Source organism: Delphinapterus leucas, chromosome 15, assembly GCF_059928025.1.
Source record: "Delphinapterus leucas isolate spDelLeu-1000000601 "Yukka" chromosome 15, BTC_Dleu_Yukka2, whole genome shotgun sequence".
NCBI lineage: Eukaryota > Metazoa > Chordata > Mammalia > Artiodactyla > Monodontidae > Delphinapterus > Delphinapterus leucas.
In genome coordinates, this window is record NC_143143.1 from 73,899,837 (window position 1) to 73,917,191 (window position 17,355).

Here is a 17,355-nt window from a genome sequence, read left to right on the forward strand (position 1 = left end):
GGAGGAGATCACCACTGGTGCCCCCACCCCATCCTGAGATGACTGAAACACCACCTGGGGATGCTGGGCCCTAACCCAGAACAGGGACTGGATTTGGGTTCCCAGGCAGCGCTCAGACCGACTAGTTCTGCAAACATAACACACGTTTTCACACCTCCAGGCCTTGGCCATACCCTTCCCCCTTCCTTGCCCACCTGGAAAATCCTATTCTTCCAGCAAAATTCACCTCACTGTTATCTCTTCTGAAGCCTTCTCCTTTGCACACCTACTCCCCTGGTCGTCCCAGTAGAGGCTTTATCTCCCTGTAGCAGACGGTGTATTTATGGGTCTGCCTCCCCACTCCTCCGCGGGCTCCCTGAAGATGAAGAGCCTGTCTCAAGGTTCTGGGGCAGGCCTCAACACATATCGGGCAGTGAAGAAATGGAAGGGGGCCTCACGCCACATCAGACACTCTCTGGGCCGTGGAGACCAGAGGAGGCGCCCCATTGCCCTCATCTATTCTTGGCTTAACTGGCTTCTCTCATCTGGTCCCAGAATGGCCAGAGAGCCACTCCCTGTGGAAACCACAGCTTGGGTGGCAGCCTGCTTCCAAAGCTTTCCTAGGGCCAGGCCCACTCGCCTTGGAAACTGCCTTAGTGATACTTCAACTGCAGAACAGGGTCTCGGGGCAGCTCAGGCTTGGCCTTGGTGGGGAGGAAAGCAACCTGGAACAGGGTCATGTTGGAGCCTCCCTTCCCCAACTGCCAGGACCTCAGGGCTTAAAATGTATGGCTCTCTCTCAGCAGCTTCTTGCCGTAGTGGGAAAGAACAGGGAGGTGAAGGTATGTGGCACCCCGAGCCTGTATGTTTATGTTTCCGTTTTAACATGGAGATGGCTTTGTCCTGATTTGAGGCCAGGGTCCTCAGAGGCCCTGATAACAGGCTCCCGCTGATGCCAGAAACTCGGCCTCTGTGCACCAGTGCCCAGTTGAATCTCGGAGACAGAGTTTGGGGTGAAGTAGAAAAGAATAGCTTTATTGCTTTGCCAGGCAAATGGGGAAACAGTGGGCTCATGCCCCTCAAAACTGTGTGTCCCGGGCTTCCCTGGTGGCACAGTGGTTGAGAGTCTGCCTGCCGATGCAGGGGACGCGGGTTTGTGCCCTGGTCCAGGAAGATCCCACATGCCGTGGAGCGGCTGGGCCCGTGAGCCATGGCCACTGAGCCTGTGCGTCCGGAGCCTGTGCTCCGCAACGGGAGAGGCCACAACAGTGAGAGGCCCGCGTGTGTCCCAACCTGGGAGGATTTGGTGAGGAGTTTTTTACAGCAATAGTTCAAAGGCGAGGTTGCTGATAAGGGTCAGGGTGCGTGCAGGGCCTGCGCTCCTTTAATCCGGCCTCAGGTGGTCTCCTCCTAATGAACTTCTCTGGTTCCTTTAAACTGGAATGAAGAATGCTAACATGTTCCATTTGTTGGGGGTTTAGTTTTGTAAAGACCTCAAAAATATTATGAGTATCCCTTGAGGTGGAACAAGGACCCTGCCCCAAGGCTGCACTATTGTTTCTTTCTTTTTTTAATTAAAAAAAAATTTTTTTTTAAAAACATGTAAAATCTTTTATGTTTTTATAAATTTATTTATTTATTTATTTTTGGCTGTGTTGGGTCTTTGTTGCTGCGCGCGGGCTTTCTCTAGTTGCGGCGAGTGGGGGCTACTCTTCGTTGTGGTGCACGGGCTCTAGGCGTGCGGGCTTCAGTAGTTGTGGCACACGGGCTTAGTTGCTCTGCGGCATGTGGGATCTTCCCGGACCAGGGCTCGAACTTGTGTCCCCTGCATTGGCAGGCAGATTCTTAACCACGGCACCACCAGGGAAGTCTGATCACTATTGTTTCTTGACTGCTCCTCCCTTGCCTCTGTATCCCCTCTCTTTCCTAATTAGCAACTGTTTGAAAAGCTTCTATGCTCAGGAGCCCCACAGGGTCCTGCTCGGTTTCACGTCCAGGACTGGCTATGTCTGGAGGAGCTCTGCTTACCATCTCTCCCAACCCAGATCTGCTGTCTAGTGAGGCTTCTACAGAAAAGTTGATGGACTGCTTGAAAGCCCCAGGATGTTTGGTTGACCTGCTCAAACCCACCTTGGGAGTACACGACCCCAGGCTGCCGGCAGGGACTCTGCCACATTGTGCAACTCATGTTTTTCTTGGTGTCCCAAAGGGTGCTGCCTTGGTGTTCCCACCACAGAAACCAGAGCCTGGAATAGAGATGGGGATACCTGAAAAAGTCACTAAGACTTCAACCCAGTGTGGTCTGTCTGTGGTCAACAAATATTTACAGAGGCTTGGGCACAGCGCTGGGTCTGGGGACTGCAGGGGTGACAAGCTCTGTCCCCGCCCTTAAGCAGTCCACAGCCTCGTGGACGGAGAAAATGGACAAACACTGAGCACAGGCCATTAGGGGAATACGGAAGAGGAGAACTGACCTAGCCTAGCCTGGGTTCAGGCAAGTTCAGGGAAGGCTGCCTGGTGGAGGCAACATCTCAGTTAAGATGAAGGCTGAATTAGGCAAAGGGGGAGGAAAAGTGAGAGCAAACAGCATGTGCAAAGGCCCAGGGTCAAGTGAGAATGCGGCACATTTAGGGAAATTATAAGGATCACTGGGACCAAATGAAAGAGAGATGGTTTGAAGGTCCGGACTGTGAATAACATGAATGTATGTAAAGTGCTTGGTGCAGCCCCTAGCAAACGCCCTGCCATAGTAGCTCTCATAACTATAGTCTTGGAAGCCAAGGTAAGGGTTTGGGACTTTATTGTGCAGTCAGTGGGGAGACATTCAAGGGTTTTAAGGCCAGGGTGACTTGGTCAGATTTGCAGTATGACCAGACTTAAAGAGATCCCCGTGACTGCATGGTGGATTATGGACCACGAGAGAAGCAGGGCTGGAGGATCAGAAGACCAGTTTGGGGACTGATCTCCAAACCAGTAGTAATTCAGAAAAGAGGTATAGGGTGGGGGCTTCCAATATCCCCCAACAGTGGAGTAGAGAAATATACATTGGAAGACAGGATACAGCAATGAAAATTAACTATGGCTACATGCAACAACTTAGATGGGTCTTACAAGTGCAATGTTGAGCAAAAGAAGGGAAACACATATAACTCCATTTATATAAAGTTTGAGGAACAGGTGAAATGAAGGGATAGTCTTTAGGGATGCATGCTTAGGCGGTAAAACTATAAAAGCATGGAAGTGATTATCGCAAAAGTAGTGGAACAGTGATTACCCTGTGCTTCGCAATATCTTGACCTGAGTGACATTTACCACTTTCACTCTGTGACAAATCATCTACCTTTCTGTTTTGTGTGCCTTCCTGCATGTGTACTATTTTTTAAAAATATTTATTTATTTATTTGGCTGTACCAGCTCTTAGTTGCGGCATGAGGGATCTAGTTCCCTGACCAGGGATTGAACCCCAGGCCCCCTGCATTGAGAGAAGCGTGGAGTCTTAACGACTGGACCACCAGGGAAGTCCCTATGTGTACTATTCTTCACAAGAAAAAGATTTTTAAAATAATGCTTGCTCTACGTAGTAGAGCTTGCTCTAAGTAGTAGAAATGATAGAGAGAAGGGATGAGGATATAACGGGAAGAACAAGTTTGGGGACGCAAAGAAAGTGAAGAGCAGTGTTTAATGCTCTGAGGTAGAGAAACCTACAAGACGTTGAAGTGGAAATGTCCAGGACCACTATGTGAGCTCAGACAAGTCACCTGCCCCGAGTCCAGATTCCCTTCTCCACAAGAGAGAGCAGCAGTGTGGTTTTAAGGAATCAGCCTTAGGTTTTGGCGTTAAGAACCCTGAGCTTAAAATCCCAGTTCTCTTACTTCATGGCTGTGAACCTGGACAATCATTTCACCCCTGCCCCCTCCCCCAGCTTCAGTTTCCTCATGTGTAGATTTGATCTAATCTTTTCTACTCTCAGGGTTCAGAGAGGACAGATAGGATAGGCACTCGGGAAGTTTGATGCTTTGATAAGAGAATCTGAACAAGGAATGAAAAAATACTTTGAAAACATGAAGGCACGAACATGTAACCATCACTATATGATTTTTACACTCCAGTGTTAATAAGAACTAGCTAGTGAGCTTGTAAAACTGGGCATTCTGTAAGTCTAGAGTGACCATATAATTTATTGTCCAAACCAGGGCCCTTTTGAGAAAGGAAGCCATTTTAATAGTTATGCCAGGACAACAGACATAAATCAAGACTGTCCCAGGCAAAGCAGGACATGTGGTTCCCCTGTCTGAGGTGGGGACCCTGCATCTGATTGCCTGTCAAGCCTCTCAGGTGAACTGTATGCACTGTGAGGGCAGGATCGCTGCACCTGCCGTGCCTACAAGGAGCTGGTTTATTTCCAGAGGTCTCAGATCTACATGGAGCAAGCCTCAAACCCCGTGAGGTGATAAGAGCTAACATCTGTTAGTGTCACTTGCTATGCTGTGTACTTCCACAGGCAGCATCCCAGTTAATTCTCACCAAACCTTGATGAGGTAGGCAGCCTTATCCTCCATTAGAGGAAAGTAAAGCGTAAGGAGGTTAAGCAACTCCTTCAGGGCCACACATCTACATCTCGGGTGGAGGAGGGGTCTGAACCCAGGCAGACTGATGGGAACCCTAGTTCTTCATTACCGCTCACACTACTGCATCGGGTTTGCTGGCACTCCCCCAACCCCGCCAAGCTGCTGGGACCAGGCACCACGGACAGGAGCGGAGGCCCAGCTGGGGTATCTGCAGCCTCAGGCTCTACGTGGGAAGAGCAAGCCGAACAGCAGGTGGCAAGCCTGTCTTCCTAAGCTATCGCTGGGAGGTCGGCTTACTGGGGAGGCCAGAGGGAGGCGGAGCTAGTGAGTCGCCTGCTCACCTCTACCAAAGAATCCTGCAGGCAGCCAGGGGACCTGGCGACTGCCATTCTCCTGCTGGGTTAACTTTTGTGGCCGGCCTGAGGTCTCAGGTTTTGCACTGCAACTAGCAACCACTGATATCAGTGTTGGAAAGCCCTCTGATGCATTTAGTTATAATTTCCCAACTTTGCCAAAAGCCATCTTTATTATATGTCTCTCAGGGCTATTTTGAGTTTTTTCTACTCAGGGGCTCTTAGAACTTATGCAGCCTCATTAGGAAAGAAAGTTCGATGTGCATGCAGCCTGCATATAAGAAATGGCTGGAAAACATTCGGGACAATGGTCCAAAGACGACAAGCGACTGCCCGGAAGTGGCGGAGCCGCGCCGCAGGCAAGACCCAGGTCCTCTGTACGTCCAGAGATGACGTCACCAGGACTCCTCCCCCAGGTGGGCGTCTGAGCCTAGCCCCCGCAGGTTTCAAGCCCGCTCCGCGCCCCCTGGTGCGCACACTCAGCCCGACTGCTAGCGCACCGCCCACCCAGGTCCTGGGGCCCCAGCGGGTGTGCTTGCGGGGGAAACTGAGGCAGGGAGCGTGCTCGTGGGTTCATTCCTGCCTCAGTCCACACCCCAGGGCCCGCAAAGCTGCCTCCCGCTCCTTAGACCCGCACGAACAGCAGGGAAGGACGGCAGGAAGGGGAGGGGGCCCACAGCAAGCGAGGTCTAAAGAGTCGGCCTGTCCTGCCACACTCAAGATGGCGGCGCGGCAGCGGCGAGGTCCCTCAGAGGCGGTACCAGCGCATGCGCAGCGCGGAGTCCCGGCCCGGGACACAAGATGGCGGCAGCGGCGTTGGGGAGGGCGAGGCGGAGGCGGCAAAACGGGCGGTCGAGCAGAACGTGTAGCCGCGTCCCCTCGAGTCCGCTGCGGGCAGGTAAGAGCCCCAGGAAGCCATAGTCCCGCCGCGAGCCGCGCCAGGGTCCGGGGTCCGAAGCCAGGCGGCGGTGGCCCCTCCGGCGCTTTCCGCTCGAGGCTACCGCTTGCCCCGTCTCTGCCGCCGCCGCCATCTTAGGCCCACTGGTGGGCGGCCGGGCCGGTGACCTGGATGAGGGAGTTGGGTCCGGGGAGCGCGGGCGGACCGGTCTTTAGAGCCCCTCCGCCGCTGCCGCCGCCACCGCCTTTGTGTCGGTCTCCGACTCTGAGTCGCCTCAGCCCGGGGGCGGGAGCGCGCGGCGGGGCGGGGGGCGGAGCCCGGGAGATGGGCTGGCGCGCGCGCGCCAAACAGCCCGCCCCCGCTGGCGGGTAGGGGGAAGGTGCGCACGCGGCGGAGGTTGGGCCCTCCCCTCCATCGCGCGCCCCCCCGCGCCTGCGCACTTTGGAAGCCCTTTGCTCCCTGTTGGGCCGGAGTATTCTGATTGGTGCGTTACTGAAATGATCCCGCCCCGTCTTCCTCCAATCCTGGAGTCGGACTCTCTCTTCCTTCTGGTGTGTTCCTCTGGTTCCGCAGATACGCTTGTTTATCCTTAAGCTGTTGGGCCCTTGTCGAGCTGCGGTGTGCGTGGGGGCCGGGAAGCCACAGGATAAATAGAAACTTTTCCTTAGTAATAGCAGTTTTCTCTCACTTGCAGACATAACTTGCACTTAGTACAGTGTGCTAAGCTCTACGCATCGAGACCGTAGAGGTTGAGTGATTCTGGTTCTAATTCGGAAAGTGGCAGAAGCTTCTGGAACCGGGGTCTGCGCAAACCCAGGGTTGATGCAGCACCGACCTGCTGCATCCAGATCACCTGGGAAATTAAAAAACTTTTTAATCATGAAAAAGTTGGTAAAGATTTGAAGTGGTGTAAGGTGAGATTAGTCACCCAGTCTCCCAATCCCACTCTTGAGCTGTGTTTAAAAGATACAGATTCTTGTGTATCTCCCCTCCCCATCTCTACGATGTGGAGTGAGCGACAGGAATCTGAGGTTTTTTTTTAACAAGTTCCCCGGTGGTTCTGATGCACAGCTGGTTTTGGAAACACTGCGGAGTCCCCATTTGGCCTCACTAAGCTGTACTGCTTGTCCCTCCTCTGCATAGCTCACCTTCCTGGTGCATCAGTATCACACAGTATTTCTTGGGGAAAATATTTCAGTGAAGGTGAACACGCTGTGTTATATAATGCATTGGCATGGATTATCATTATTTTTAAAATTAAAGACCTGATTCAAAGAAATGTGTTTTTCCCTCACTGTGGGTGGCTTGGGACCGTGCCCACTCCCAACCTGTGATGCGTCTGTTGTTCACTTTCGTCTTAGGGGTACTGTGGTTGGCCAGACCAGCTACATAATTTGTGACATCAATGTACAAATGAGAACACAGGCCCCTTGTTAAAAGTTTATTAAAGATGTGAAGACCGTGACAGCAGAGCGTTGAACCAGTCTCAGGGCCCTTTTCAACTCAGGGTCCCGTGGGACGGTGCAGGCTGCAAGTGTGTGAGTGTGAACCTGTTGGTTGGGAAGCTTGAGAAGTACCGTTTTCATCCCCTGAATCCCCAGATCTCCCACAGAGTGTCCCGCCCTGTCCTGGGGGCTTCCGCCGTGCCCTGTGTCATTGCCCCTCTTGTTGTTGTCCCTGTTCTGCAGCATTTCACAGGTCTGTGACGCTCTTTTCTTCCCTTTGCTCTGCAGTTGCTGATGCAAGGAATCCCCTGGGCTCCCGTCCACTCCACTGCTGACCAGCCCACACGCCTGCACTGCACGCTTTCCTGCAGGCCTCCCCACTGCCTCTGTGGGACCAGGGGGTCCATCTGGCCGGAGAAGAAAGCCCTCTCATGCTAGCGTTGCAGACCCCAGAGGGTGAGAGAAAGAGGGACCTTGTTCAGCCTTGAGACCTGTGGGTCCGCCCCGAGGCACCGGGAATTCCTCTTCCCCAGAGGACCAAGGCATCTCCCCTTGGTCAGTGGTTCCAAACCTTTTTATCCTGGCCCCCTTTCGTTGTATGTGTGTTCTCTTGTTCCCTGCATTTTTATCTGCCAAACTGTACAGACGAAGTAACCGTTCATTTTCCCCTTTCCAAATTAACAAAGATGTCTGTGACTGGGTGTACAATAAAATCAACAAGCCAGTGATCGCTATGATGTCGCCAACAACCGTCAGAGCTTCTGATTGTCATGAGATAATCAATGTGACAACAGTCAGTTGATAAAGTTTCAGTAGCAAAGATAACCAGCGTTTAAATGTGCCTTTGTGGTCTTTTTGTGGGTAAATGTTTGATTTCTTTTGGGTGTTGTGACATTGAAAACAACTTTAGGAGCACCAGGCTGACCTCAGTTGACCCCTAGGAGTCTGACAGCCAGGTTGGGAACCACTTTGGCCATTGAGGCTTGTGCTGGGTGTGCTTTGGGTGGGGTAGTTAGGAATACAAATCAGAAGGAGCTGACCTTCTTCCTGGTGTTTAAAGTATATTTTCACCTGGGGATTATGAAGGACTAAACTCGGTATTCCTTCTCAGTCCCACTGGTTCTTCCTGCTCTGTAGTGTAGAACAAGCATCTAATTAGATGCCATGCCCCTTCCTGGGCTGTGCTGTGTTCCAGTTAGATTTTACTGGATAGGAAAAGGAAAGAGGAGCAGTTACTATTTCTTCTTATGGTAACAGCTTCTCAAGGGCAGACTCTGTTCTGTCTTGTCTGCCACTGTTGGTGCTTTGTAAACATTGGCAGAATGAATACAGCTCCTGCTGGGTCCAGGTACCATGCTGAGCACTGGAGAGAGCTGAACTGTACCCAGTACTGAGGCCTGGGAGTTCTGACAGTCTAATGGGGAGACAAACCAAGTTAATGGACCAGACTATTTGAGTGCTACAATCCTACAATCCTAGGACTCTGATCACCTAGCCTGGGGAAGGGAGGATCGAGGAAGGGTCCCTGGAGGATGTGGACCTAGTGGCAAGCCAGGCAGAGAAGCGGGGAAAGAGTATTCCAGGCCAAAAGAGCAACGGGAGTGCACCCATTTACAGTTGAGGGAACTGCAACTTAGAGCTGAGGGCTCCTGTGGCACAAGGCTGGCCGTCCAGGAAGGGACTGGATTGGTTTCTCCACATGTGCAGGTGGTCACTGGGGCCCTTGTGGATTGTAATTGGGGTGCAGTGCGGGGGGTGGAACTGACCTCCATGCCCTGCTGGCCTTGACACCCTTCGGTCCTCTGTGTGGCAGGTCCGGTGTGGGTGCTGAGATGGCCAATGAGAATCACGGCAGCCCCCGGGAGGAAGCATCCTTGTTGAGTCACTCCCCAGGCACCTCCAATCAGAGCCAGCCCTGTTCTCCAAAGCCCGTCCGCCTGGTGCAGGACCTCCCAGGTACTGGCGAGGGGCAGTGGTTGGGTGGTGGGGTAGGAAGGGTGCCTGGGAGCAGTCTTGACCCTGGCTGGGCTCCGTGCTTGCTTGCAGAGGAGCTGGTGCACGCTGGCTGGGAGAAGTGCTGGAGCAGAAGGGAGAACCGTCCCTACTACTTCAACCGATTCACCAACCAGTCCCTGTGGGAGATGCCCGTGCTGGGCCAGCACGATGTGATTGTGAGTGCCGGCCTCGGGCATGGGTCTTGGCGGCTTCTGGCATCTGGGCCTTCCCCAAATGTACCCAGAGCAGCTATTACGTACCTAGCCCTGTGTCAGGACCTGGGGACACAATGCCAAGCAAGACAGACACAATCCTGCTTGTGTCTGGAACCTATACTTCAGTAGGAGAGACTGTCTGACACCTAGAAAGATGATTGTAGTGCACGATGCTGAACTCGCACTGCATGTTGGGCACTGTGCCTGTGATGTGGTTGTTAGCAAGGTAGACCTGGTCCTGCCTCTGCATGCTCCGGGGACACAGTCTACTGGAGGGGCCAGGAGGGTTACAGTGTAGCACCTGCGTGAAGAATTGTGTCAGATACAGCCGGGATTCTTAGCGGATTCTTAGCGGGTCTGGGGAAGGGAAGGGGACGGGGAAGGCTTCTCTGTGAACCAGCGTTTAAGGTGAGAAGGTAGGCTGAGTGAAGTCGGGTGCGGGGAGGAGCACTGTCTGGGAACTGGAATGTCCACGTGATGGGGAAGTGGGGGCACGGGCTGTCTGGCGGGACTGTGGGCTTTTGGATTGCCGTCAGCTGGGGCAGCCTTTCTTGGCACGATCCACCCCCATGTCGCAGATGAAGACACAGGCTCAGAGAGGGGAAGTGACTGGCCCAAGACCTCAAGCCAGTAAGAGGCAGAGCAGGACTCGCACCTGAGGGACTTCAGGCTTAGGCCCTGCTGCCCACCGTCACACACATACCCTCGGTGTCTCCAAAAGACTTCCCAGAGTCTCTTTGAGTTTTCCCTTTATTCCTAATTTTCATTCTAGTTCTTTTTTCTGGCCGCTCTGAGCGGCTTGCGGAATCTTTAGTTCCCCCACCAGGTGTTGAACCTGCGCCCTCAGCAGTGAAAGCTCGGAGTCCTAACCACCGGACTGCCAGTGGAGTCCCCCATTCTGGTTCTTGAGGAAAAGCAGCTAACATGTACTGGGCACTGATTCCATGCCAGATGTCATGTTAAACTGGTCCTTTAATCACCTTTTCAGTGGCGAGGTCGGTCTCAGCTTGGCTGTTCTGAAGGTGAGGGAATTAGGAAGGGGAAGCACTCCCCCGGGGTGCACAGTCGCAAGGAGCAGGCAGGAGTGGAGCCGAGCGTCCCTCCCGCATCCCAGCCCCTCTGCTCTTCTCCAAGGAGTGGGAGCGGGGGCGCGGGAGGCGTCAGGCCTCCGCAGTACTGGGACTCCTAAGCCGCTGGCCCTGGTTGCAACTCTGCTGGTCTCCCTCCACCAGTCGGACCCTTTGGGGCTGAATGCGACCCCCCTGCCCCAAGACTCAAGCTTGGTGGAAACCCCCCCGGCTGAGAACAAGCCCCGAAAGCGGCAGCTCTCGGAAGAGCAGCCCAGCGGCAATGGCGTGAAGAAGCCCAAGGTGAGTGTGTGTGGACTCAGGAGCTGGCTGGGCTGTGGCAGCCCAGTCAGGTCCCCTGTGAGCGCTGAGCGTCAGCAGACTGGTCAGGAGGGGGCCCGGGGCGCAGCTCACCAGGTGCACACGGCGTCGGCGCGTGGGCCAGCTCTCCTGAGCTGACGCCTTTGACTCTTGCTCCAGATTGACATCCCCATGACACCCACGGGCCCGTCAGTGCCCAGCTCCCCCAGCGTCCCAGGAACCCCAACCCTGAAGATTTGGGGGACATCCCCTGAAGATAAACAGCAGGCAGCTCTCCTCCGACCCACTGAGTGAGTCCCTGCTGATTGGCTTGGGAGTGCCGATCACTGATGGTCGGCCTGCCTGGGACTGTGGGGTGGCAGGCAGGGCGTCCCTTTCCTCATTGCTCCCGTCTGTGCCCCAAGGGTGTACTGGGATCTCGACATTCAGACCAACGCTGTCATCAAGCACCGGGGGCCATCAGAGGTGCTGCCTCCGCATCCCGAGGTGGAGCTTCTCCGTTCCCAGCTCATCCTGAAGCTTCGGCAGCACTACCGGGAGCTGTGCCAGCAGCGAGAGGGTAACTGCTTCCTGGGCCCCAGCCTCCTTTGCTTCCATCCACCGTTAGCAAGAGCCAGTGGGGCTCGGGGAATGGCACGGTGGAGCCCAGTGGTTGAGCGTGTGCTGTGGAGGGGTCCCGGCTCCACTAACCACTGGCTCTGTGACCTCGGGTTTATCGATTAACTTCTCTGCCCTTGAGTTTCCTCATCTGTAAGATAGTGACAGTAACAGTGCCTACTTTATTAAAGGGTGGCTGGGATCAGTAATGCCCAAACAACAAAACCAATCATTAACACTTCCAGTGCTCACTGTTTGCCAGGCACTGTTCGAAGCCTTGTCACGTATCTGTAAAAGGGCATAAAAACCCGCGCACCTATACCTCACAGCGTTACTACAAGGAGTAAGTGCGTAATAAACTGTAGCTTTTATTAAGTAGCAGGTAAGCCTGCTTAACTTGGCTGAAATATAGAATCCATCCCTCCCCTCTTTGTTACCCTTTGTAACACCCTTTATAAAACTAGCAATTCTCAGAATACTCTGGGAAATGTTGCCTAGGACTAAGCTCCTGACAGAACGGGGGCTGTCTTGTTTACTGCTGCACCTCCAGTGCCCATGCCATGCCTCCTGTGCCGGCTGGCGTGGAGCCCGCTGACTCAATCCAGACCTTCATCAGCTCTCCCGTCCCACAGGCATCGAGCCCCCCCGGGAATCCTTCAACCGCTGGATGTTGGAGCGCAAGGTCGTGGACAAAGGTCCTGATCCTCTGTTGCCGAGCAACTGCGAACCGGTCGTGTCACCTTCCATGTTTCGCGAAATCATGAATGACATTCCCATCAGGTACAGCCCCGCAGCTGGGGCCGACCCCGGCAACTTGGTTTGTGTGCCCAGGCCGGTATAGAAGGACTCTAACTCTGCCTACTCTCTAACCCAGGTTATCCCGAATCAAGTTCCGGGAGGAAGCCAAGCGTCTGCTCTTCAAATACGCAGAGGCTGCCAGGCGGCTCATCGAGTCCAGGTTTGGCTCTGTCTCGTGACCCTGGCACAAGGCGGCTCTGAGCAGAGTGGGGGAGGAGGGCACAGGCCATTTGGCCCACTCTCAGGGCCCTGTCCTTGCGCTTGGTGGCAGGAGTGGGGCCAGCTCCCAAAGGCAGAACAAGGGTCATGATGTCAGCCTGGGTGTTGATGCCCAAATGCCAGTGGAAGTAGGATGGGAGGAGGAGGGAGGGTGGAGCAGACGCTTAACAGCCGGCCCCTTTATGTACCCTCAACTGGCAGGAGTGCATCTCCCGACAGCAGGAAGGTGGTCAAGTGGAACGTGGAGGATACCTTCAGCTGGCTGCGGAAGGACCACTCCGCCTCCAAGGAGGACTATATGGTGAGTGGCCCCAGCCGGAAGGCCAGTGGTGGAAAGGCTCTGTGGCCGCTGTCTCCGAGAAGCCCACTCTGCCTGCCGAGGCTGGGCGGGCCCCACGGCAGCCTTCTGTACAGTAGTACCGTGGACCTTTGACAGTCATCAGTCCCCAAACTCACGTCTGAAGATGTTCCTCTAGGCTCCTGGCTTTCTCCCAAAGAACATTTCCGTTCGCGTTCTTAATAGAATCCTGTGCTCGGCCACACACCATAAGTAGCTGCCTTTTCAACTTAATGAATGTTCAACGCCTCGCTTTAGATTTTTGGAAACAGATCGACAAACGGCCTTTTCTTGGGTGTGTGTGGCCCTATTTCAGTTAAGAGCTACCACCAGATTCAATCGCCCACTTTAATGTGTCCAAAACAATTCTGTTTTCTGGCCCAAACCCATCACTTCTTTAACTCTCCACCAGCACTAGCAATGGGCTTTCTTTTCAGGACCATTTTTCACAAGAGACAAGGTTTCGCACTTCACGATAGTAACTGTGTACTTGACACGTAGAGAGTGACTCCCTTTCACCCATCACTCTGACACGTGCAATTCAGCGTAATTACAGATTGCTAAAAGCTCAAATTGCAAATCTGCGGTGACCGCAGAGCCCCTGCTTTACAATAGTCTTTCTCCCCGTAGACTGCAAATGCCTTATAAGCAGGGACTGTGCCTGGTTTGTCTGTTTCCCCAGCAAGTATCAAGGGATTTGGCCCAGTGTAACCCCAACAATAAGTGCTGGCATTTATCGGACACTTACTGTTATGTCGGGGGCTTGCCAAGCCCTTAATGGGAATGATCGCATTTAATATTCAAACTGCCCTGTCAGGTAAGTATTTTGTGTTCCCTTAGCAGCTGAGGAATAAGATTCACAGATGCTGAGGGATTTGTCCAAGTGACACAGCTAGTAAGTAGCAGAGCCTGTTTCAGAACGAGGACTGTTGGAATCTAACAGCCCTCCCCAGCCAGCCCACCAGAGCCCTGATCAGGAGTGTCTCCTCCAGGATCGCCTGGAGCATCTACGGAGGCAGTGTGGCCCCCACGTCTCGGCCGCAGCCAAGGACTCCGTGGAGGGTATCTGCAGTAAGATCTACCACATCTCTCTGGAGTACGTCAAACGGATCCGAGAGAAGCACCTTGCCATTCTCAAGGAAAACAACATCCCAGGTAAGGCGCCAGGTGGCAAGGAGCCAGCTGTGACGCCACCAACTCAGTATCCCGGGCCCTGACAAAGGGACAAGTGAGGCTGAGCCTCAAGGCCGCCAACTGGCTTGGGGAAGCCTGTTTCTCCCGGCAGTGCTTGGGGCGAGACCCGCTGTGGCCTTCGGCTCTGGGGTTTTAGCACTCCTCTAGGAAGCAGGAGAAGGGATGAGAAAGGGAGAGCCGGAGGAGGGAGAGCGAGACAGGCCAGGGATTAGTTAGGTGGACCTGCTTTCACATCCGTTCTCTGCAAGCCTCGCTGAGGTGTGACACCGGCCACAGGAGCGTGTGAGGATTCCGTGGGAACTAAAGTGCTGGGCCCCAAAAGATTCCTAAATAAGGTATTGTGACTATGATGACGAAGGCAGTGCAGGTCTCATACTTCTGCCTGGCAGCAAACCCACAGCTTGGCTACCAGGCCCCGAGGCGTGGTGGCCCAGGGGCCCGAGCCAGTACGGAGCGTGTTGACGTGGGCCACTGGTTCTCGCGCCTGCCAGTTGCCTAGCTGTTTCCTTCGTTACCGAACTGTCTGAGCTGCAGTTTGCTCCTCCACAGGGTGAGACTTACCGCCCTTGGTTACTGGGATGCGCGTGTGAAGCGCCTGGCCCTCGGTAGGCACTGAGGCTGTCCAGGGTGAGAGCTGGCGGCCCCTCACTCTTCTCCTGCCCACAGAGGAGGTGGAGGCCCCCGAGGTGGAGCCCCGCCTGGTGTACTGCTACCCAGTACGGCTGGCCGTGTCTGCACCTCCCATGCCCAGCGTGGAAATGCACGTGGAGAATAACGTGGTCTGCATCCGGTATAAGGGCGAGATGGTCAAGGTCAGCCGCAACTACTTCAGCAAGCTGGTAAGAGCTGGGGGGCGGGGGAGGCAGGTGCCCCCGGAGGGGGATGCGAAGGGCTGGTCTTTCTGGACCTGGAGTCCTCTGCGGGAGGCAGTGACGAGGGAGGGAAGGGCTGCTGCTGAAGCCCCCTGCTTTCTGTCCTACAGTGGCTCCTTTACCGCTACAGCTGCATCGACGATTCTGCCTTTGAGAGGTTCCTGCCCCGAGTCTGGTGTCTTCTCCGCCGGTACCAGGTACGGGCCTGGGGCAGCTGGAGCGGGGCCGCTCTGGAGCGGGGGGAGGCGGCGCCCCAGAGGCTGAGCGCCGCTGCCCTGCAGATGATGTTCGGCGTGGGCCTCTACGAGGGGACAGGCCTGCAGGGGTCGCTGCCCGTGCACGTCTTCGAGGCCCTCCACCGGCTTTTCGGCGTCAGCTTCGAGTGCTTCGCCTCACCCCTCAACTGCTACTTTCGCCAGTACTGCTCCGCCTTCCCCGACACGGACGGCTACTTCGGCTCCCGCGGGTGAGGGTCCGGGCCCGGTGGGCTCCCCCTCGCCCAGGCAGCCATCCTCCAGAGCACAGAGCCCACCTGGGTCAGCCGCTCCCCGAGGCTTGAGGGCTTTGGAGCTGGGCAGTCTGGGGTGGAATCCCTGCCCCGCCCCCACCCCCCAGCTGTGTGACCTTGGACATGTGGCTCAGTGTGTGGGGAGCCTGTGCCACGCCCTCACCCAGCCTGTGGCTCTCAAGAGAATTAGCCCAGGTGTGGAGCAGCAGCGCCTGGTTCCGGGCACTGAGAGGAGCGAGAGGTGTGGCGGGGGCCTGGGGGTGCGGATGGATGAGAGGGGCAGCTGCCGCCCGGCTGGCAAGAGGGCGAGCTCAGCAGCAGGGGATTCCTGGGTGTGGCTCGTGCTGTGGTGGCACTGGGATCAGAACTGGACTGGGGCTCCAGCTCCTCCACTAACCAGTTCAGTGAACTTGGGCCACCAAGCCTGAGCCTCTGTGTCCTCATCCATTCAACAGAGATGGCCACACCTTGTCCCAGAATTAAGGGTGACTCTTGGCCTCTGGCCTGCCCAGAGCCCTCTCTCCAACGTGGCTGCCTACACATGGGGGCAGCGCCTGTTTTTGGTGGAGGGACCGGGTCCTGGTGGGACCTGAAATGCTCACCTCTGTCCCCAGGCCCTGCCTGGACTTCTCCCCGCTGAGCGGTTCCTTCGAGGCCAACCCTCCCTTCTGCGAGGAGCTCATGGACGCCATGGTCTCTCACTTTGAGGTGGGTGTGTCGCCACGGGTGGGGGGTGGCGAGCAAGATGGCCGGCTGCTGGAGGGCCAGGCCCTGATGGCCACCGTGGGCCCCTCCCACAGAAACTGCTCGAGAGCTCGCCAGAGCCCCTGTCCTTCATCGTGTTCATCCCCGAGTGGCGGGAACCCCCGACCCCAGCGCTCACCCGCATGGAGCAGAGCCGCTTCAAGCGCCACCAGCTGGTCCTGCCCGCCTTCGAGCACGAGTACCGCAGCGGCTCCCAGCATGTCTGCAAGAAGTGGGTGCTGGGCGGGTGGGGCAGGGGGGCTGGGCTGCCGGGCAGGGCTGACCAGGCCGGGCCGGGCCCCTCCCTGAGCCGCTGCCTCTGCCCGCAGGGAGGAAATGCACTACAAGGCCGTCCACAGCACGGCCGTGCTCTTCCTACAGAACGACCCGGGATTTGCCAAGTGGGGGCCAACGCCCGAGCGGCTGCAGGAGTTGAGCGCCGCCTACCGGCAGTTGGGCCGCAGCCATGGCTCTGTCGGCTCCTCGTCGTCCTCCTCGGAGGCCAAGGACAGGGACTCAGGCCGCGAGCAGGGCCCCAGCCGGGAGCCTCACTCCACTTAACACATCCTGCGGGGAGGAGGAGCCCCAGGGTGCTGGTCTGGACTGCTGGCGCTCAGGCCTCTTAGGGCTGAGTGGATCCCAGGACCCTCCTTCTGGGGTGGCAGCAGGACCCAGACTGCCAATGACATAGGAAGATTACAGCTCTGCCAGGGCTTCCCCTCCCTGCCCGCATCCCCCCGACCTCCCGCCTCAGACTCACTCCAAGTCCCCTGTAAATAGGCCCCATGCCTTCCCTTCCTTCCCGGCCCCCGTCGTGTTGCCACCTTGTTTCATTTGTAAAAGGAAATACAGAACCACCTCCCTCCCTCAAGAATGTGTGAGGGTCTTGAGGGCAGAGAAGGCTGAGGAACCTGGAGCAACTTCTGGGACCACAGCCCGCTACATCCAGGCTCACCACCTCATGAGCCCTGGGCCTGCACACCCAACCGAGGGCTCCGGTATCTTACTAACTTCTCATCCTGTGGTCCCCACACCTGGGTCCCTGGTGGCCTCCACCTACGTCCAGGAGGTCTGAAGGGTCCAGAGCCCTCCCTGCATCAATAATCTGCAAGCCCCAAACTCCCACAGCTGGTATCAGCTTCACTGATCCCTCTGGGGAGCAGAGGGCAGGTAGCTGTGTCGAGGCAGAAACCTAGATGCCTGCTGGCCCTGGAGCCAGCCCAGTGAGTGGGCAGCCAGCTATGT

The 17,355-nt window shown here is 55.7% G+C and overlaps 1 protein-coding gene across 3 annotated transcripts; it reads left to right on the forward strand.

Annotated features, from left to right (window-relative positions):
* Window positions 1-8,016: 8,016 nt before the first annotated feature.
* Window positions 8,017-16,984, forward strand: PCIF1 (phosphorylated CTD interacting factor 1). Of its 3 annotated transcripts, XM_089896967.1 has the most exons (16): window positions 8,017-8,104; window positions 9,057-9,199; window positions 9,290-9,414; window positions 10,686-10,823; window positions 11,001-11,131; window positions 11,246-11,400; window positions 12,071-12,218; window positions 12,313-12,396; window positions 12,657-12,756; window positions 13,785-13,947; window positions 14,653-14,825; window positions 14,969-15,055; window positions 15,140-15,324; window positions 15,981-16,074; window positions 16,167-16,342; window positions 16,440-16,984. In XM_089896967.1, exons 2-16 carry the CDS (start codon window positions 9,076-9,078, stop codon window positions 16,669-16,671), a joined length of 2,115 nt encoding a protein of 704 aa, XP_089753093.1. In that variant the 5' UTR covers window positions 8,017-8,104; window positions 9,057-9,075; the 3' UTR covers window positions 16,672-16,984. The 3 variants fall into 3 exon arrangements, with proteins under 3 accessions (XP_089753093.1, XP_089753094.1, XP_030618765.1); XM_089896968.1 differs by lacking the exons at window positions 8,017-8,104; window positions 9,057-9,199 and adding an exon at window positions 10,280-10,475 and having other exon boundaries at window positions 9,306-9,414; window positions 14,969-15,324; XM_030762905.2 differs by lacking the exons at window positions 8,017-8,104; window positions 9,057-9,199; window positions 9,290-9,414 and adding an exon at window positions 9,465-10,475 and having other exon boundaries at window positions 14,969-15,324.
* Window positions 16,985-17,355: the final 371 nt, after the last annotated feature.